The following is a 22,966-nucleotide window of genomic DNA, read 5'->3' on the forward strand; positions in this document are numbered from 1 at the left end:
CCAGATCTGTGTCGTGAAGCTAACACTGCCTCTACCAGATCTGTGTCGTGAAGCTAACACTGCCTCTACCAGATCTGTGTCGTTAAGCTAACACTGCCTCTGCCAGATCTGTGTCGTGAAGCTAACACTGCCTCTACCAGATCTGTGTCGTTAAGCTAACACTGCCTCTGCCAGATCTGTGTCGTTAAGCTAACGCTGCCTCTGCCAGATCTGTGTCATTGAGCTAACACTGCCTCTACCAGATCTGTGTCGTTAAGCTAACACGGCCTCTGCCAGATCTGTGTCGTTAAGCTAACACTGCCTCTGCCAGATCTGTGTCGTTAAGCTAACACGGCCTCTGCCAGATCTGTGTCGTTAAGCTAACACGGCCTCTGCCGACCTGAACACCTGGAACACTGTGACTCAGAGCAAACCTTTGGTGATCCTGGTCAGATGTTCTGACCTCCGACCTCAGCACATGTCCCTCAGGTGTTCGTTTTTACCTTCTGTCCTCTGAGTCCAGGACAGCCCTCGACGCCCGGAGGTCCACCAGGTCCAGGATGGCCGCGCTCTCCCTGAACACACCAGGAAGTAACAGTTCGATCACGGTGATGTCATATTCGTATTATCTCATTAATATTCATGCGATCTCATTAATATTCATGTGATCCTTAGTAACTCACGGCAACGCCCTCCTCTCCGGGGAATCCTGGGAAACCCATCTGCCCCGACACGCCCTGAAACACAACACAGTCTTACACACCTGATCCACTACAGTACTTTGATCAAATACTGCAGTACTCTGGTCAAATACTGCAGTACTGTAGTCCTGAAGTGCTGTAATACATATATACAGTATAAATAATCAAATGTAGCTGTAACTAAAACTGAAGAGAAAGGTTTGATTAAATCTGGACTCAAATAAAAAGACTAAACATACTGTAACCCTGTGATAGTGCAGTACTCACCTTGGTCCCCGGGGGGCCCCGCAGGCCCCGGACTCCTTCATGTCCAGAGCATTTACAGGTGACGTTACAGCACTCTCTGTCAGACACCGCGTCCTGCCACAGGGGTTAGACTGTTACACATATGCATCAATCTGACACTGATTAGACTCAGTGATAATAATATTACAGGATTTTATCATTTCATTGTGAGTGTGGGGGGTGATGTGGTGAGTGTGGGGGGTGATGTGGTGAGTGTGGGGGTGATGTGGTGAGTGTGGGGGTGATGTGGTGAGTGTGTGGGGTGATGTGGGGGGTGATGTGGTGAGTGTGGGGGTGATGTGGTGATTGTGGGGGGTGATGTGGGGGGTGATGTGGTGAGTGTGGGGGTGATGTGGTGAGTGTGGGGGTGATGTGGGGGGTGATGTGGTGAGTGTGTGGGGTGATGTGGGGGGTGATGTGGTGAGTGTGTGGGGTGATGTGGTGAGTGTGGGGGTGATGTGGTGATTGTGGGGGGTGATGTGGGGGGTGATGTGGTGAGTGTGGGGGGGTGATGTGGTGAGTGTGGGGGTGATGTGGTGAGTGTGGGGGTGATGTGGTGAGTGTGGGGGGTGATGTGGTGAGTGTGGGGGTGATGTGGTGAGTGTGTGGGGTGATGTGGTGAGTGTGGGGGGTGATGTGGGGGTGATGTGGTGAGTGTGTGGGGTGATGTGGTGAGTGCGGGGGTGATGTGGTGAGTGCGGGGGTGATGTGGTGAGTGTGGGGGTGATGTGGTGAGTGTGGGGGTGATGTGGTGAGTGTGTGGGGTTGATGTGGTGAGTGTGGGGGGGTGATGTGGTGAGTGTGTGGGTGATGTGGTGAGTGTGGGGGTGATGTGGTGAGTGTGATGTGGTGAGTGTGTGGGGGTGATGTGGTGAGTGTGGGGTGATGTGGTGAGTGTGATGTGGTGAGTGTGGGGGGTGATGTGGTGAGTGTGTGGGAGTGATGTGGTGAGTGTGGGCGGTGATGTGGTGAGTGTGGGGGTGATGTGGTGAGTGTGGGGGTGATGTGTTGAGTGTGGGGGTGATGTGGTGAGTGTGTGGGGTTGATGTGGTGAGTGTGGGGGTGATGTGGTGAGTGTGATGTGGTGAGTGTGTGGGGGTGATGTGGTGAGTGTGATGTGGTGAGTGTGGGGGGTGATGTGGTGAGTGTGGGGGGGTGATGTGGTGAGTGTGGGGGTGATGTGGTGAGTGTGTGGGTGATGTGGTGAGTGTGTGGGGTGATGTGGTGAGTGTGGGGGTGATGTGGTGAGTGTGGGGGTGATGTGGTGAGTGTGTGGGTGATGTGGTGAGTGTGGGGGGTGATGTGGTGAGTGTGGGGATGATGTGGTGAGTGTGGGGGTGATGTGGTGCGTGTGTGGGGTGATGTGGTGAGTGTGGGGGTGATGTGGTGAGTGTGGGGATGATGTGGTGAGTGTGGGGGGTGATGTGGTGAGTGTGTGGGGGTGATGTGGTGAGTGTAGGGGATGATGTGGTGAGTGTGGGGGGTGATGTGGTTAGTGTGGGGGTGATGTGGTGAGTGTGGGGGGTGATGTGGTTAGTGTCGGGGGTGATGTGGTGAGTGTGGGGGGTGATGTGGTGAGTGTGGGGGGTGATGTGGTGAGTGTGGGGGGTGATGTGGTTAGTGTCGGGGGTGATGTGGTGAGTGTGGGGGGTGATGTGGTGAGTGTGTGGGGGTGATGTGGTGAGTGTGGGGGTGATGTGGTGAGTGTGGGGGTGATGTGGTGAGTGTGGGGGGTGATGTGGTGAGTGTGTGGTGGTGATGTGGTGAGTGTGGGGGGTGATGTGGTGAGTGTGGGGGGTGATGTGGTGAGTGTAGGGGGTGATGTGGTGAGTGTGGGGATGATGTGGTGAGTGTGTGGGGGGTGATGTGGTGAGTGTGGGGGGTGATGTGGTGAGTGTGGGGGGTGATGAGGTGAGTGTGGGGGTGATGTGGTGCGTGTGTGGGGGTGATGTGGTGAGTGTGGTGGTGATGTGGTGAGTGTGGGGGGTGATGTGGTGAGTGTGGGGGGTGATGTGGTGAGTGTAGGGGGTGATGTGGTGAGTGTGTTGGATGATGTGGTGAGTGTGGGGGTGATGTGGTGCGTGTGTGGGGGTGATGTGGTGAGTGCGGGGGTGATGTGGTGAGTGCGGGGGGTCCGTGTGAGGATTCGAGCTGCTGTTTCTGGAGGGATTTGTCAGGGAAACCAAACAGAATGAGTTGTTCCTGATGTTCCTGTAGGGGGCGACACACGTGTGGGACTCACGATCTGTTTGAGGACGCTGCTGCCGACGCTGTGCATCCCGATGTTCAGAGGAACGTTATATCCGAACCCACGACCGAACTCCAGCATCTGCAGCTGCTCCGCGTCCTGAGCGCCCTCTAGCGCCACCACCAGGAGAGCACTGACCCCTGCAGGAGAACACAGTCACTACAGGAGAGCACAGTCACTACAGGAGAACACAGTCACTACAGGAGAACACAGTCACTACAGGAGAACACAGTCACTACAGGAGAGCACAGTCACTACAGGAGAACACAGTCACTACAGGAGAACACAGTCACTACAGGAGAACACAGTCACTACAGGAGAACACAGTAGAACACAGTCACTACAGGAGAACACAGTCACTACAGGAGAACACAGTCACTACAGGAGAAACACAGTCACTACAGGAGAACACAGTCACTACAGGAGAAACACAGTCACTGCAGGAGAAACACAGTCACTACAGGAGAACACAGTCACTACAGGAGAACACAGTCACTACAGGAGAACACAGTCACTACAGGAGAACACAGTCACTACAGGAGAAACACAGTCACTACAGGAGAACACAGTCACTACAGGAGAAACACAGTCACTACAGGAGAACACAGTCACTACAGGAGAACACAGTCACTGCAGGAGAGCACAGTCACTACAGGAGAACACAGTCACTACAGGAGAACACAGTCACTACAGGAGAACACAGTCACTACAGGAGAAACACAGTCACTGCAGGAGAACACAGTCACTACAGGAGAACACAGTCACTACAGGAGAGCACAGTCACTACAGGAGAACACAGTCACTACAGCGCCACCACCAGGAGAGCACAGTCACTACAGCGCCCCCACCAGGAGAACACTGACACCTGTTTATGAACAACGGGTCTTTTTTATACTTGAAATAACAAATGTTCCTTTATCGCATCAATTGAATAAACATTTTTGTATGATTTTCTATAGCTTTAAATAAAAAGAAGAAAAATGAAAAAAAGAAGAGTGTGGTCGGGTTAGAGTAGGGGGCTGTTGTTTGCTGTAGGGGGTTGTAGTTTGCTCTAAGGTGCTGTAGGGCGTTGTAGGGTTATTGTAGGGGTTGTAGGGTTATTGTAGGGGCTGTACCTGACTTCAGCAGCCGCTCCGACTGCGCCATCATCCGGGGCAGCTCCTCGTCCAGCCCGTCGGAGAACATGAGCAGCACTTTGACGCCGGCCCTGGACTTGGAGCTGAACAGGTCCATGAAGGAGTCCATGAGGGCGGAGTTAAAGAGCGTGGGCGTGGCCGCCTCCTGTGCGAGGAGCTTTTGGACTGTGCCCTCGTTGTAGGGCTCGAAGTTGCTGTCGAAGAGCAGGGCGCCGCTCGGGGACAGCACGCGGAACGCCAGGTTGGTCTTCACGGCGCCCGACGTGCAGCACAGTTTGGGGACGGTGGAGACGTAGTGGGCGATCTCCGGCAGGAAGGAGCGCAGTTTGGTCTGACCGGAGAGGAGCGAGCTGCCGGGGACGAACCCGCCGCGGTGAGAGACGTCCAGGCCCACCGCGATGTCGATGCTGCAGCCTGTGAGGGGGAGAGAGGGGGAGAGAGAGGGGGAGAGAGGGGAGAGAGGTCCCTTTATTTTACTGTTTCTCACTCTTTTTCGGGTTAAAGGGATGTTTCAGGATGTTTGACATAGGGCCTCATTAGTTATCCAGAGTGTTGCTGGTTCCTGGACATTTCTTTTTTGTAATTCATGCAGTTCTTATGTTTGAAGAGTTTCGTGGCGCTAGGCTAATGCAAGGCTAGTGCATGTCTATGGTATCAGCTAGCCTGCACTAAAAACAGTGTGACCCGCTCCACAGAGCACCTGAGGCAAATCACTGATAACACCAGACTAACCATATACATGTCTGTGTCCATAGAATCATCAATCATCATCAGCGTCAGCTTCGTGGTTGTATAAGCTACGCAGCGGCGGCGGCGGAGTGATCTGCCAGAAAATAGTCCCTCAAAATGCGATCATTCATGTGATGCAGGTCAGTTATATTCCAGACATGACTCTATGGACACAGACATTTATATGGTGCTGTCTGCTCTTTAGGAGGCCTGGGCTTTAGTGTTTGGATGTTTTTAGATCAGTTCTGATGTTCTCCTCACCCGTCTGCTCTTTAGGAGGCCTGGGCTTTACTGTTTGGATGTTTTTAGATCAGTTCTGCTGTTCTCCTCACCCGTCTGCTCTTTAGGAGGCCTGGGCTTTAGTGTTTGGATGTTTTTAGATCAGTTCTGCTGTTCTCCTCACCCGTCTGCTCTTTAGGAGGCCTGGGCTTTAGTGTTTGGATGTTTTTAGATCAGTTCTGCTGTTCTCCTCACCCGTCTGCTCTTTAGGAGGCCTGGGCTTTAGTGTTTGGATGTTTTTAGATGAGTTCTGATGTTCTCCTCACCCGTCTGCTCTTTAGGAGGCTTGCTCTTGCAGATGGCGTCCACCACCTTCTGCTTGATCTTGTCCAGACTCCCGAAGTCGTCGACGGTGAAGAGGCGGTCGGTGTCGGCGATCTGCCGCAGCTCCAGCTTGTTGACGTGGCCGATGCCGATGACGAAGATCTCCACGCCCAGTTTCTGCAGCCGCTCGGCCGCGTCCGCCACCTCGTCCTGGCTCTCGCCGTCCGTGATCAGCACCAGGTTCTGGGAGACCAGCTGACCACGCCGCGAGCCCCGCCCGGCCGTGAAGTACACCCTCAGAGAGTCCAGGGCGTGGCCGATGTTTGTCCCGCCTCCCAGCTGATTCATGGCCAGGATATGCTCCACCACCTGTCAATCACACAGCTGCGTCAGTGGTGGAGGGACAGGGGAGTCCCTCAGGGCTCTGCGCTCCCACCGGCATTATTCTCTTAGTGTTTCAGCGCTTACACATTTAATAGATCGTTTAGAATTTAAATATATTTAAATACTACGTCCCAATCCCTCATTTCCGAAATGTTCATGCAACAAATTTGAACGGCTGGAAGTTGGGACATGTTTTGGAGAAAACGAGCCAGAACTGTAGAAAACATCTCAGTTCAACATATTGGCTGTAAATAAATACAATCATTTTAAAATCAACTCTAAAGCAAACTGGCAGCCAAGGCAGGGATTTTAAAGCTGGTACCTGCAGTAGTAGTAGTAGTAGTAGTTGCAGTAGTAGTAATAGTAGTAGTAGTAGTAGTAGTAGTATTTGCAGTACCTTCTCCTCGCTGGGCAGGTCGTTGAGGTAGAACTGGTGCAGTAGTAGTAGTAGTATTAGTAGTAGTAGTAGTATTCGCAGTACCTTCTCCTCGTTGGGCAGCTCGTTGAGGTAGAACTGGTGCAGTAGCAGTAGTAGTAGTAGCAGTAGCAGTAGCAGTAGTAGTAGTAGCAGTAGTAGTAGCAGTAGCAGTAGTAGTAGTAGCAGTAGTAGTAGCAGTAGCAGTAGTAGTAGTAGCAGTAGCAGTAGCAGTAGCAGTAGCAGTAGCAGTAGCAGTAGTAGTAGTAGTAGCAGTAGTATTCGCAGTACCTTCTCCTCGCTGGGCAGCTCGTTCAGGTAGAACTGGTGCAGTAGCAGTAGTAGTAGTAGTAGTAGTAGCAGTAGTATTCGCAGTACCTTCTCCTCGCTGGGCAGCTCGTTCAGGTAGAACTGGTGCAGTAGCAGTAGTAGTAGTAGTAGTAGTAGCAGTAGTATTCGCAGTACCTTCTCCTCGCTGGGCAGCTCGTTCAGGTAGAACTGGTGCTCGAAGCTGCTGCTGAACTGGGCCAGGCCGACCCTCACGGCGTCGGAGCTGATGTTGAAGCTGCGGACGAGGCCGGTGGTGAAGTTCTTCATGGTCCTGTAGTCGTTCTGAGCGATGGACCCGGACTGGTCCAGGAGGAAGACCAGGTCGGCCTTCTGCTTCTCACACTCTGAAACACAGAACTGCTGTTACTGTGAGTACTGCAAATACTACTACAGATACTACTGCCAATGCGAGTGCTACTAATGCTACTACTGCTAATGCGAGTGCTACTACTGCTACTACTGCTAATGCGAGTACTACTACTGCTACTACTGCTAATGCGAGTGCTACTAATGCTACTACTGCTAATGCGAGTGCTACTACTGCTACTACTGCTAATGCGAGTACTACTACTGCTACTACTGCTAATGCGAGTGCTACTAATGCTACTACTGCTAATGCGAGTGCTACTACTGCTACTACTGCTAATGCGAGTACTACTACTGCTAATGCTAAAACAACTACTGCTACTACTGCTAATGCGAGTGCTACTATGCGAGTACTACTACTGCTACTACTGCTAATGCGAGTACTACTACTGCTAATGCTAAAACAACTACTGCTACTACTGCTAATGCGAGTGCTACTACTGCTACTACTGCTAATACGAGTGCTACTACTGCTACTACTGCTAATGCGAGTGCTACTACTGCTACTACTGCTAATGCGAGTACTACTACTGCTACTACTGCTAATGCGAGTGCTACTACTGCTACTACTGCTAATGCGAGTGCTACTACTGCTACTACTGCTAATGCGAGTACTACTACTGCTACTACTGCTAATGCGAGTGCTACTACTGCTACTACTGCTAATGTGAGTGCTACTACTGCTACTACTGCTAATGCGAGTACTACTACTGCTACTACTGCTAATGCTAAAACAACTACTGCTACTACTGCTAATGCGAGTACTACTACAGCTACTACTGCTAATGCGAGTGCTACTACTGCTACTACTGCTAATGCGAGTACTACTACAGCTACTACTGCTAATGCGAGTGCTACTACTGCTACTACTGCTAATGCGAGTGCTACTACTGCTACTATTGCTAATGCGAGTACTACTACTGCTACTACTGCTAATGCGAGTGCTACTACTGCTACTACTGCTAATGCGAGTACTACTACTGCTACTACTGCTAATGCGAGTGCTACTACTGCTACTACTGCTAATGCGAGTACTACTACTGCTACTACTGCTACTACTGCTAATGGACCCGGACTGGTCCAGGAGGAAGACCAGGTCGGCCTTCTGCTTCTCACACTCTGAAACACAGAACTGCTGTTACTCTGAGTACTGCAAATACTACTACAGCTACTACTGCTAATGCGAGTGCTACTACTGCTACTACTGCTAATGCGAGTGCTACTAATGCTACTACTGCTAATGCGAGTACTACTACTGCTACTACTGCTAATGCGAGTGCTACTACTGCTACTACTGCTAATGCGAGTACTACTACTGCTACTACTGCTAATGCGAGTACTACTACTGCTACTACTGCTAATGCGAGTGCTACTACTGCTACTACTGCTAATGCGAGTGCTACTACTGCTACTACTGCTAATGCGAGTACTACTACTGCTACTACTGCTAATGCGAGTGCTACTACTGCTACTACTGCTAATGCGAGTACTACTACTGCTACTACTGCTAATGCGAGTACTACTACTGCTACTACTGCTAATGCGAGTGCTACTAATGCTACTACTGCTAATGCGAGTGCTATTACTGCTACTACTGCTAATGCGAGTGCTATTACTGCTACTACTGCTAATGCGAGTACTACTACTGCTACTACTGCTAATGCGAGTACTACTACAGCTACTACTGCTAATGCTAAAACAACTACTGCTACTACTGCTAATGCCAGTACTACTACAGCTACTACTGCTAATGCGAGTACTACTACTGCTACTACTGCTAATGCGAGTACTACTACTGCTACTACTGCTAATGCGAGTACTACTACAGCCACTACTGCTAATGCGAGTACTACTACTGCTACTACTGCTAATGCGAGTACTACTACTGCTACTACTGCTAATGCTAAAACAACTACTGCTACTACTGCTAATGCGAGTACTACTACAGCTACTACTGCTAATGCTAAAACAACTACTGCTACTACTGCTAATGCGAGTACTACTACAGCTACTACAGCTACTACTGCTAATGCGGGGTACTACTACAGCTACTACTGCTACTACTGCTAATGCGAATACTACTACTGCTACTACTGCTAATGTGAGTACTACTACAGCCACTACTGCTAATGCGAGTACTACTACTGCTACTACTGCTAATGCGAGTACTACTACTGCTACTACTGCTAATGCTAAAACAACTACTGCTACTACTGCTAATGCGAGTACTACTACAGCTACTACTGCTACTACTACAGCTACTACTGCTAATGCTAAAACTACTGTTACTTTGAGTACTACAAATACTACTACAGCTACTACTACTAATGCGAGTACTACTACTGCTACTACTGCTAATACGAGTACTACTACTGCTAATGCGAGTACTACTACTGCTACTACTGCTAATACGAGTACTACTACTGCTACTACTGCTAATGCGAGTACTACTACTGCTACTACTGCTAATGCTAAAACAACTACTGCTACTACTGCTAATGCGAGTACTACTACAGCTACTACTGCTAATGCTAAAACAACTACTGCTACTACTGCTAATGCGAGTACTACTACAGCTACTACTGCTACTACTACAGCTACTACTGCTAATGCTAAAACTACTGTTACTTTGAGTACTACAAATACTACTACAGCTACTACTACTAATGCGAGTACTACTACTGCTACTACTGCTAATACGAGTACTACTACTGCTAATGCGAGTACTACTACAGCTACTACTGCTAATGCGAATACTACTACTGCTACTACTGCTAATGCGAATACTACTACTGCTACTACTGCTAATGCGAGTACTACTACTGCTACTACTGCTAATGCGAATACTACTACTGCTACTACTGCTAATGCGAATACTACTACTGCTACTACTGCTAATGCGAATACTACTACTGCTACTACTGCTAATGCGAGTACTACTACAGCTACTACTGCTAATGCGAATACTACTACTGCTACTACTGCTAATGCGAATACTACTACTGCTACTACTGCTACTACTACTGCTACTACTGCTAATGCGAATACTACTACTACTATTACTGCTAATGCGAATACTACTACTGCTACTACTGCTAATGCGAGTACTACTACTGCTACTACTGCTACTACTGCTAATGCGAATACTACTACTGCTACTACTGCTAATGCGAATACTACTACTGCTACTACTGCTAATGCGAGTACTACTACTGCTACTACTGCTACTACTGCTAATGCGAATACTACTACTGCTACTACTGCTAATGCCAGTACTACTACAGCTACTACTGCTAATGCGAGTACTACTACTGCTACTACTGCTAATGCGAGTACTACTACTGCTACTACTGCTAATGCGAGTACTACTACAGCCACTACTGCTAATGCGAGTACTACTACTGCTACTACTGCTAATGCGAGTACTACTACTGCTACTACTGCTAATGCTAAAACAACTACTGCTACTACTGCTAATGCGAGTACTACTACAGCTACTACTGCTAATGCTAAAACAACTACTGCTACTACTGCTAATGCGAGTACTACTACAGCTACTACAGCTACTACTGCTAATGCGGGGTGCTACTACTGCTACTACTGCTACTACTGCTAATGCGAGTACTACTACTGCTACTACTGCTAATGCGAGTACTACTACTGCTAATGCGAATACTACTACTGCTACTACTGCTAATGCGAGTACTACTACTGCTACTACTGCTAATGCCAGTACTACTACAGCTACTACTGCTAATGCGAGTACTACTACTGCTACTACTGCTAATGCGAGTACTACTACTGCTACTACTGCTAATGCGAGTACTACTACTGCTACTACTGCTAATGCGAGTACTACTACTGCTACTACTGCTAATGCGAGTACTACTACTGCTACTACTGCTAATGCGAGTACTACTACAGCCACTACTGCTAATGCGAGTACTACTACTGCTACTACTGCTAATGCGAGTACTACTACTGCTACTACTACAGCTAATACTGCTACTGCTAATACTATTACAGCTACTTCTGCTAATGCGAGTACTACTACTGCTACTACTGCTAATGCTAAAACAACTACTGCTACTGCTGCTACTGCTACTGCTACTACTGCTACTGCTACTACTGCTACTACTGCTAATGCGAGTACTACTACTGCTACTACTGCTAATACGAGTACTACTACAGCTACTACTGCTAATGCGAGTACTACTACTGCTACTACTGCTAATGCGAGTACTACTACTGCTACTACTGCTAATGCGAGTGCTATTACTGCTACTACTGCTAATGCGAGTACTACTACTGCTACTACTGCTAATGCGAGTACTACTACAGCTACTACTGCTAATGCTAAAACAACTACTGCTACTACTGCTAATGCCAGTACTACTACAGCTACTACTGCTAATGCGAGTACTACTACTGCTACTACTGCTAATGCGAGTACTACTACTGCTACTACTGCTAATGCGAGTACTACTACAGCCACTACTGCTAATGCGAGTACTACTACTGCTACTACTGCTAATGCGAGTACTACTACTGCTACTACTGCTAATGCTAAAACAACTACTGCTACTACTGCTAATGCGAGTACTACTACAGCTACTACTGCTAATGCTAAAACAACTACTGCTACTACTGCTAATGCGAGTACTACTACAGCTACTACAGCTACTACTGCTAATGCGGGGTACTACTACAGCTACTACTGCTACTACTGCTAATGCGAATACTACTACTGCTACTACTGCTAATGTGAGTACTACTACAGCCACTACTGCTAATGCGAGTACTACTACTGCTACTACTGCTAATGCGAGTACTACTACTGCTACTACTGCTAATGCTAAAACAACTACTGCTACTACTGCTAATGCGAGTACTACTACAGCTACTACTGCTACTACTACAGCTACTACTGCTAATGCTAAAACTACTGTTACTTTGAGTACTACAAATACTACTACAGCTACTACTACTAATGCGAGTACTACTACTGCTACTACTGCTAATACGAGTACTACTACTGCTAATGCGAGTACTACTACTGCTACTACTGCTAATACGAGTACTACTACTGCTACTACTGCTAATGCGAGTACTACTACTGCTACTACTGCTAATGCTAAAACAACTACTGCTACTACTGCTAATGCGAGTACTACTACAGCTACTACTGCTAATGCTAAAACAACTACTGCTACTACTGCTAATGCGAGTACTACTACAGCTACTACTGCTACTACTACAGCTACTACTGCTAATGCTAAAACTACTGTTACTTTGAGTACTACAAATACTACTACAGCTACTACTACTAATGCGAGTACTACTACTGCTACTACTGCTAATACGAGTACTACTACTGCTAATGCGAGTACTACTACAGCTACTACTGCTAATGCGAATACTACTACTGCTACTACTGCTAATGCGAATACTACTACTGCTACTACTGCTAATGCGAGTACTACTACTGCTACTACTGCTAATGCGAATACTACTACTGCTACTACTGCTAATGCGAATACTACTACTGCTACTACTGCTAATGCGAATACTACTACTGCTACTACTGCTAATGCGAGTACTACTACAGCTACTACTGCTAATGCGAATACTACTACTGCTACTACTGCTAATGCGAATACTACTACTGCTACTACTGCTACTACTACTGCTACTACTGCTAATGCGAATACTACTACTACTATTACTGCTAATGCGAATACTACTACTGCTACTACTGCTAATGCGAGTACTACTACTGCTACTACTGCTACTACTGCTAATGCGAATACTACTACTGCTACTACTGCTAATGCGAATACTACTACTGCTACTACTGCTAATGCGAGTACTACTACTGCTACTACTGCTACTACTGCTAATGCGAATACTACTACTGCTACTACTGCTAATGCCAGTACTACTACAGCTACTACTGCTAATGCGAGTACTACTACTGCTACTACTGCTAATGCGAGTACTACTACTGCTACTACTGCTAATGCGAGTACTACTACAGCCACTACTGCTAATGCGAGTACTACTACTGCTACTACTGCTAATGCGAGTACTACTACTGCTACTACTGCTAATGCTAAAACAACTACTGCTACTACTGCTAATGCGAGTACTACTACAGCTACTACTGCTAATGCTAAAACAACTACTGCTACTACTGCTAATGCGAGTACTACTACAGCTACTACAGCTACTACTGCTAATGCGGGGTGCTACTACTGCTACTACTGCTACTACTGCTAATGCGAGTACTACTACTGCTACTACTGCTAATGCGAGTACTACTACTGCTAATGCGAATACTACTACTGCTACTACTGCTAATGCGAGTACTACTACTGCTACTACTGCTAATGCCAGTACTACTACAGCTACTACTGCTAATGCGAGTACTACTACTGCTACTACTGCTAATGCGAGTACTACTACTGCTACTACTGCTAATGCGAGTACTACTACTGCTACTACTGCTAATGCGAGTACTACTACTGCTACTACTGCTAATGCGAGTACTACTACTGCTACTACTGCTAATGCGAGTACTACTACAGCCACTACTGCTAATGCGAGTACTACTACTGCTACTACTGCTAATGCGAGTACTACTACTGCTACTACTACAGCTAATACTGCTACTGCTAATACTATTACAGCTACTTCTGCTAATGCGAGTACTACTACTGCTACTACTGCTAATGCTAAAACAACTACTGCTACTGCTGCTACTGCTACTGCTACTACTGCTACTGCTACTACTGCTACTACTGCTAATGCGAGTACTACTACTGCTACTACTGCTAATACGAGTACTACTACAGCTACTACTGCTAATGCGAGTACTACTACTGCTACTACTGCTAATGCGAGTACTACTACTGCTACTACTGCTAATGTGAGTACTACTACTGCTACTACTGCTAATGCGAGTGCTACTACTGCTACTACTGCTAATGCGAGTGCTACTAATGCTACTTGGTGGAGCCAATTCAGGTAGAGGGCGCTCTGGGAGGCTCTAACCCCAGAAAGGTTAAAGGGTGCGCCAATCCAGCACCAGGTGTGGTGTAATGGAGGCCAATGGTTTTGACCGTGCGTGTGCTGTGTATTAATCTAATTACCCAAACTGTAAGTTCTTTTCATTTCATCATTTTGTTGCCTAAAATAAATGGATTGGCATATCCGACTGGACATCTACAATACTCTGTTACTTATTTTCTCTCACAGTAATCACCTGCACATAGCCAGCACGCGTTCTGCCAACGTTTAAAATACGCCACCACATTATGTCAAAACCAACTCTCATCGTGATGTTGGAGAAGTAAAAACGGCACTCGCCTACCGCTGCCTACGCTGAAGACCACCTGGCAGACTAAGCACTGGGTGCAAAGAGCCTACGCGACCTGGAAACTACCGGGCGTGGTGGGTCGAGGAGCTCGTGGTGAAACGCTGGGGGACTGGGTCTTACCGGAGCCACGGAGCGTGTTGACCGAGGTGGGCTTGGCGCAGCGGCGGAGCCACCGGGACAGACTGGGTCTACCTGGTGCGTAAGAGGAGCCATCTCGCTGGAGACGGAGAGCGAAACGGAGCCACGGAGGCGCTGGGTTTCGCTGGAGACGGATCGCGGAGCCACGGAGCTCGGTGAACGGGGCCGGAGGAGGGACGGTCGGTGCCGAACCAAGTCGGCAAGGTCGTGCCTGGGGCGGCCAAGAAGTAGACGTGTGGAGAGCCGAACCAAGTCGGCAAATCGTTCTTGGAGCGGCTATAGAGATTCTGCGGGCGCGTCTGGCCTGCCGCCTGCAGTAGCCCATGCGAATGTTCTTCAAATTTGAGGTACAAAAGGCGCTACGGTTATAAAATAAATGGCCATTGAATAAAATGTGTGCACACGAACTAAACCAATGAATTAAATAAGCCTAAATTAAAAAAGCTTACGTAATTCCAATGCGCATTGGTGAAGACGACTGAACTGTACTAAAAACAAAGAAGAATAAATTAAAGACTGATTTATAAAGGTATACATTTAAAGGGTCGGTCTATTTTGTTTATAAAGCTATACCTGCATTTTTGTTTTGAACTGTATAAAGTAACTCAATTTTGATTGCAAAATGAGTGACATTGGGTTGCCACTTTTGTTAGACGGTGGCAATGACGTATGTGAAAAAACTGAGGTTGTTGAAAGCAAAAGAGTGATTAAATTAACAAAAAAAGCACTTCTTGCAAAAATTGATGAACTGGAAAAAAGAAGGAAATCTCTGTTGAATAAAGCTGCTAATGTTAAAGAACAAATATGTAAGTTGATGTCTGATAATGGGTCATGTGATGAAGTCAAAGGTATCTTTTCTCAATATGAAATTCTTGTTAATGATGCCAAAGATGCACATGAATGTTTATTGGAGTTTTTACCTGCTTCTGACAAAGACAAAAATGAAGTGTGGTTTAAAGCAAAACTTCTAAGTGTTACTGACTGTGTTGAGTCTGTGACAGAGTATTTGAAGGGTACAACGAATACTGAATACAGCCAAAATGAGCATGAACTTAAACATGCAGATGATATAAAACCGGGGGACAGTGCATCTAATGTGAGCTTCAAATCCTCAAAATCAAATCGCTCCACCAGATCCTCAACTTTAAGGGTCCAAGCAGAGGCAAAAAGGGCAGCCTTAATTGCCAAAGAAACTGCATTACAAGAAATACACAAACTTCAACAAATGTCAATACAGCAAAAACAAGAGCGTGAAGCTAAAGAAATAAAAGAAAAACAGGAGTGGGAAGCACAACAGGAGGAAATGAGGAAGAAAATTGAAACTGTGGAATTGGAGGCTGAAATTAAAGCTGCTGATGCCGAACTTGCAGTCCTGGAGAAATACAGCGATGGCATGAACTCCTACCTTTCAAAGACAAGGAAAAGCATCACCACTCCTACCACTGAAACGAAACCTGTTCAAGTTGAAATAACTCCTGCAACCAAACCAAAAAGTCTGCAAACAAGAACTTTTGCTCCTGCTGTCCAGCCAAACATTCAAGGGACTCAAAACTTACCTGCAAACTCACCTGTACAATTACCAGAGCTGGTTCAATTTCTCCAAAAGCAAAATGACATTTCAGATCTGCTAATACAACAACAAAATGCTGCACAGCTTCCAGCCAGGGACATCCCGATTTTTGACGGAGATCCACTCAAGTTCACAGTATTCATCCAAGCGTTTAAACATTGTGTGGAAGATAAATGTGCAAACAAAGGTGACTGTCTGTACTTTTTGGAAAGGTACACAAGGGGGCGTCCTAAGGAATTGATTCAGTCTTGTTTACACATGGCTCCTGAAGTTGGCTTTGAAAAGGCAAAGACATTATTAAATGAACATTTTGGGAATGAAACGAGACTCACAAATGCATATATGCACAAAGTACTTACCTGGCCAGTCATCAAAGTTGAAAACGTGTCTCTCTTACAAGACTATGCATTATTTCTTCGTGGGTGCAACAATGCGATGTCTGATCTCACAAACCTTAATGAACTGAACATGTCATCAAACATGAAAACTATCATTTCAAAACTCCCATATAAAATGAAAGAACAATTCAGGAACGTGGCATGTGATATTCAAGAAGCCAACCACCGCAGACTAAACTTTAATGACATTGTGAACTTTGTTGAACGACAACTAAGGATAATTTCAGATCCAATTTTTGGAGACATACAAACGCAAAATGTGGACCGTACTAAGCCTGTTAAAGCAACAGAACTGTTCAAACCAAAGCCAAGACATGACAACTTTGCAGTCAATGTGTGTCAAACTAGTAACCCACAAATCAAGGATAAAAGTGAAAGAAGCAAAGAAAGTAATGCAAATACATTCAAATGTTTGTTTTGTTCACAAACTCATATGCTCAACAGCTGTCAACAGTTCAATGAAAAGCAACATCGTGACAAAATAAGTTTTCTGAAAGAAAAGGGAGCTTGTTTTAAATGTCTGAGACTGGGTCATTTCGCTAAACAATGCCATAAACCCATGTCTTGCAACAAATGTAAGCTGAGCCATCCTACTGCTCTACACACTGTAACAAAGGTTGATAAAGCAGTAAGCACGAATGTTATTCAGCCATGTACAACTGCAAACACCACAGTGTCGTCTCAGTCATGTGTGAGCCATACCGGGGCCGGTATTTGTGGTAAGCTTTCAATACTCCCTGTTACAGTCAAGTCTAAAAAGGGAAACAAACTTGTTCAAACTTATGCGTTTTTGGACAACGGTTCAACTTCTACCTTTTGCACTGAGAGTTTAATGAAAAAGCTGAATCTTACGGGAAAGAAATCCAAGATCAGTCTACTAACAATGAGTCCAACCACAACAACTTCTACATACATTCTAAATGATTTGGAAATCACAAGTCTTGATGGAACTGAGTTTTATGACTTACCTGTTGTTTACACACAAAAGCAAATGCCTGTGAACACAGCCAACGTCATTACAAAAGAAGACATAAAGCAATGGACTTACCTGTGTCAAGTTGAGTTACCTGAGATCGATGCTGAAGTGGATCTGCTGATAGGCACAGATGCCTCGAAGTTTCACGAACCCTGGGAGGTTGTGAATAGCCAAGGTGAAGGACCTTACGCCACAAGGACCCTGTTGGGATGGGTTGTAAGTGGCTCTAGTGAAAGCTGTGGTGACAAGTCTGATGTACACAGTCATTGTTCTACTGTAAATCGCACTTCAGTACTCACTCTGGAAAGTCTCTTGGAAAAACAGTATGAACATGATTTCAAAGATTTCAACAAAGATGATAAGGAAGAGTTTTCTCAAGATGACAAAAAGTTTCTGCAGATTATGGAGGAATCTGTGAAGTTTGAAAATGGGCACTACAGTCTAAAGTTGCCATTTAAAAATCCAAGCATTGAGCTCCCGAACAACAGGTGTGTTGCTCAACAGCGCCTTAATGGTCTAAAAAGAAAAATGGAAAGAAATGAATCATTTCACAAGGAATACACAGCATTCATGGAAGAAGTATTGAACAATGGTTTTGCAGAACTAGTCCCTGAAAGTGAACTAAAACCATCTCAGAACAATATCTACTATATTCCTCATCATGGTGTGTATCACCCACGTAAAGGAAAACTACGTGTTGTTTTTGATTGCGGAGCAAAGTTTAAAGGAACTTCTTTGAACGACGAGCTTCTTCAAGGTCCAAATCTTACAAGTACATTGATTGGAGTGTTAATAAGATTCAGACAAGAACCACTTGCATTCATGTCGGACATCAAATCAATGTTCTATCAGGTCAAAGTTGCTGACGAACACAAGGACTTCCTCAGATTTCTATGGTGGCCTGATGGAGACTTGAACAAGGAACCTGCCGAATACAGGATGACTGTGCACCTGTTTGGAGCAGTTTCATCGCCGAGTTGCTCCTGTTATGCTTTGAGAAGAACGGCAGAAGATCATTGTGAGGAGTTTACAAGTGAAGTCGTTCAAACAGTCAATAAAAACTTCTATGTTGACGACTGCTTGAAAAGTTTGCCCTCAGTTGGCGAAGCAATAAAAGTCGCTCATGATCTCAGTGATTTGTGTCACAAAGGCGGATTCCATCTCACACAGTGGATCAGCAATAATCGAAAACTACTTCAAGCAATACCAGAGCAAGATCATTCAAAACATGTTACAGTGCTTGATTTGGACAAAGACAAACTCCCAACTGAAAGAGCCTTGGGGCTACAGTGGTGCTTGGAAAAAGATCGCTTCATCTTCTCAATGGATGAGAAAATAAAACAACTTACCCGTCGTGGAATGCTCTCTGTGATTGCTTCAGTCTATGATCCTCTCGGCTATTTGGCTCCAGCAACACTTCAAGCTAAACTGCTTCTGCAAGAGCTCTGTCGTAGAAATCATGGCTGGGATGAAGAGATTCCACAACAGTTAAAGCAACAATGGATCAATTGGCTATCAGAGTTGGAAAACCTATCCGCATTTGAAGCAGACAGATGCATTAAACCTCCTGATTTTGGCCTTCCTGTCAAAGCTCAAATTCACCATTTTGCAGACGCCAGCAACAATGGCTATGGCACAGTAAGCTATTTGCGACTGGAAAATCAAACAGGACAAGTACACGTGTCTTTCCTGCTTAGTAAAGCCAGAGTGTCACCACTAAAACCAGTCACAATTCCTCGTCTAGAACTGACTGCGGCTGTCCTAGCAACACAAGTGGACAAACTGATCAAGGTTGAGTTGCAACTTCCATGTAAAGAGTCCTCCTTTTGGTCTGACAGTTGCACTGTTCTCAAATACATTAATAATGAAAATAAAAGATTTCGAACGTTTGTGGCAAATAGAATCTCGATCATCCGGAAAGCATCGAACCCGGACCAGTGGCACTACATTCCAACTAAGGAGAACCCCGCCGACATCACTTCTCGAGGTGTTTCAATCCACAAACTATTGAATACAAAGACGTGGTTAACTGGACCCGAGTTCTTGTGGAATGTGCAACAAACTTGGCAGAAGAATCAAATAAACTTTGAAGATTTAGAAATGGATGACCCTGAAATTAAAGCTGAAATTTTCACAACTCAAATGGATATTAATCCAATCGACAAACTCATCACTCACTTCTCAGATTGGAACAGGCTGAAAACGGCTGTTGCTTGGATATTGAAGATTAAAGAAACTCTGCGTGAACTGAGTAAAATGAGAAAAACCCTCTCACAAGACAACACTCCAGCGTATGTTGAACAAGAACTACGAAAAGTCAAAGGTTGCAAGAAAACTGCAAAGATCTCTACTGAAGACTTGAACAAAGCAGAAAGTGCAATTTTAAGTTTTTCACAAAACCAAAGGTTTCCAAATGAAAAAAATGCATTGTTTAACGGAAAAGGCATCAAAGGAAACAGTCACATTTACAAGCTGAACCCAGTTCTACAGGATGGTTTGCTACGAGTTGGCGGACGATTGTCAAAAACAGCAATGCCTGAAGAAAGTAAACACCCGATCATTTTGGCAAAAGATCAACATGTTTCAAGTTTAATCATCAAAGATATTCACGAACAATTAAAACACACAGGAAGAAATCACGTCCTCTCCAAATTGAGAGAGAAGTTCTGGGTAACTCACGCAAATGCAACAACAAGAAAGATCTTGTCCAAATGTGTTTTCTGCAAAAAGTTTAAAGGAAAACTGTGTCAACAAAAAATGGCCGATCTTCCCACAGAAAGAATAACTCCGGACTTGCCTCCATTTACAAATGTTGGAGTCGATTACTTTGGACCCATTGAAGTTAAGCATGGGCGTTCTCATGTAAAGCGATATGGAGTAATATTCTCATGCATGGTCAGCCGAGCAGTCCACATCGAGGTGGCACATTCGTTGGACACAGACTCATGTATCAGTGCAATACGACGTTTCATGTGCAGAAGAGGACCGGTCTCACATTTTCGCTCAGACAATGGCACAAATTTCACGTCAGCTGAAAAGGAACTAAAGAAAATGATTGCAGATGTGAACCACGACAAAATTGAAAAAACACTTTTGTATGATGACATTAAATGGACATTTAATCCACCTTACGCTTCACACCATGGAGGTGCTTGGGAGAGTATGATCAGACTGATTCGGAAAGTGCTATGTTCTGTTTTACATCAGCAGACACTCACGGATGAGGCTTTACTCACGGTGTTATGTGAAGCAGAAGTCATTCTTAACGACAGACCTATAACGAAGGTATCTGATGATCCTAATGACCTGGAACCATTGACACCTAATCATCTGCTCACTCTAAAACGCAAACCAACGCTTCCTCCCGGTGTCTTTGACCAGCAAGACGTATATGCTCGTCGAAGATGGAAACAATCGCAATATATCTCAGATCTCTTTTGGAAGAGATGGTCAAAAGAATATCTATCAAACTTACAAGAAAGACAAAAATGGAATCAGTTGAAAAGAAATCTAAAAGTCGGAGACATTGTCGTCATTGCAGACTCTACAGCTCCACGTAATTCTTGGATGATTGGAAAAATAATAAATGTGTTTCCAGACAAGTATGGAGTGGTTCGATCAGTTGAAATCAAAACAAAAGCAAATATCATCAAAAGACCAGTAACAAAGCTATGCATGTTGCTGGAGAATGACCCATAATTTCTATTGTTCCCTTTTAAATATAAGTAAAAAGGGCAAATGTTGCATGAAGAAAGTAAAGCAACGAAAAATATTGTCATTGAAATATATATATAAAAAACTTTAAATTCTTGGTCGGATATGTATTTTTTGTTATTACCATGTAATGTAATGTAATTTGGCTCCACTTTATTTAATTATTATGCCAAGGCCATAGATAATTAGGGGCCGGTATGGTGGAGCCAATTCAGGTAGAGGGCGCTCTGGGAGGCTCTAACCCCAGAAAGGTTAAAGGGTGCGCCAATCCAGCACCAGGTGTGGTGTAATGGAGGCCAATGGTTTTGACCGTGCGTGTGCTGTGTATTAATCTAATTACCCAAACTGTAAGTTCTTTTCATTTCATCATTTTGTTGCCTAAAATAAATGGATTGGCATATCCGACTGGACATCTACAATACTCTGTTACTTATTTTCTCTCACAGTAATCACCTGCACATAGCCAGCACGCGTTCTGCCAACGTTTAAAATACGCCACCACACTACTACTGCTAACGCGAGTGCTACTACTGCTACTACTGCTAATGCGAGTACTACTACTGCTACTACTGCTAATGTGAGTACTACTACAGCTACTACTGCTAATGCGAGTACTACTACTGCTAGTGCTAAAACTACTACTGCTGGCTGATGTTCTTACCTGGTTTGTTGTCCTCACAGATGACCTGCTGATGTTCTTACCTGGTTTGACGTCCTCACAGATGACCTGCTGATGTGTTTACCTGGTTTGATGTCCTCACAGATGACCTGCTGATGTTCTTACCTGGTTTGTTGTCCTCACAGATGACCTGCTGATGTGTTTACCTGGTTTGACGTCCTCACAGATGACCTGCTGATGTGTTTACCTGGTTTGACGTCCTCACAGATGACCTGCCGATGTGTTTACCTGGTTTGACGTCCTCACAGATGACCTGCTGATGTGTTTACCTGGTTTGTTGTCCTCAAAGATGACCTGCTGATGTGTTTACCTGGTTTGACGTCCTCACAGATGACCTGGCTGATGTTCTTACCTGGTTTGTTGTCCTCACAGATGACCTGCTGATGTGTTTACCTGGTTTGACGTCCTCACAGATGACCTGCTGATGTGTTTACCTGGTTTGACGTCCTCACACATGACCTGCTGATGTGTTTACCTGGTTTGACGTCCTCACAGATGACCTGCTGATGTGTTTACCTGGTTTGACGTCCTCACAGATGACCTGCTGATGTGTTTACCTGGTTTGTTGTCCTCACAGATGACCTGGCTAATGTTCTTACCCGGTTTGACGTCCTCACAGATGACCAGGCTGATGTTCTTGTAGAGCGTCTCCAAAGCATCGAAGTTGTCGACGTAGAAGACCCGGTTCTTCTTCTGTCCCGCCATGATCTCCAGCTGCGTCCTGTTGGCGCCCTCTACGCCGATACTGAAGACGTTCACCCCATTCTGCGCCAGGGCCTTGGAGGGGGCCTCCAGACTGTACCTGCAGAGAGACCACGGATAAGCTCTGCATCATCTGCATCATCTGCATCTGCATCAATGTTCTGTGAACTTCAACCTGCTGCTTTTGAGAGCGCAAGGGATCTCTGTCAGTCTCACCTGTCAGTCTCACCTGTCAGTGTCTCACCTGTCAGTCACCTGTCTGTCTCACCTGTCTGTTTCACCTGTCTGTTTCACC

At 45.6% G+C, this 22,966-nt stretch overlaps 1 protein-coding gene across 1 annotated transcript in view; it reads right to left on the reverse strand.

Annotated features, from left to right (window-relative positions):
* col6a4a (collagen, type VI, alpha 4a) overlaps nt 1-22,966 on the reverse strand; it is a 105,341-nt gene that overhangs the window by 46,253 nt on the left and 36,122 nt on the right. Inside the window, exons 15-23 of the mRNA XM_079570267.1 lie at nt 22,594-22,771; nt 22,034-22,058; nt 6,886-7,094; nt 5,624-5,990; nt 4,329-4,763; nt 3,208-3,353; nt 948-1,040; nt 663-716; nt 483-554 (exon numbers count right to left, since the gene is read on the reverse strand). Of these exons, the coding sequence (XP_079426393.1) occupies nt 483-554; nt 663-716; nt 948-1,040; nt 3,208-3,353; nt 4,329-4,763; nt 5,624-5,990; nt 6,886-7,094; nt 22,034-22,058; nt 22,594-22,771 (1,579 nt within the window). The remainder of the gene's footprint in view (nt 1-482; nt 555-662; nt 717-947; nt 1,041-3,207; nt 3,354-4,328; nt 4,764-5,623; nt 5,991-6,885; nt 7,095-22,033; nt 22,059-22,593; nt 22,772-22,966) is intronic.

The sequence above is a fragment of the Gobius niger genome (assembly GCF_951799975.1).
Source record: "Gobius niger genome assembly, chromosome: 13".
Classification (NCBI taxonomy): Eukaryota; Metazoa; Chordata; class Actinopteri; order Gobiiformes; family Gobiidae; genus Gobius; species Gobius niger.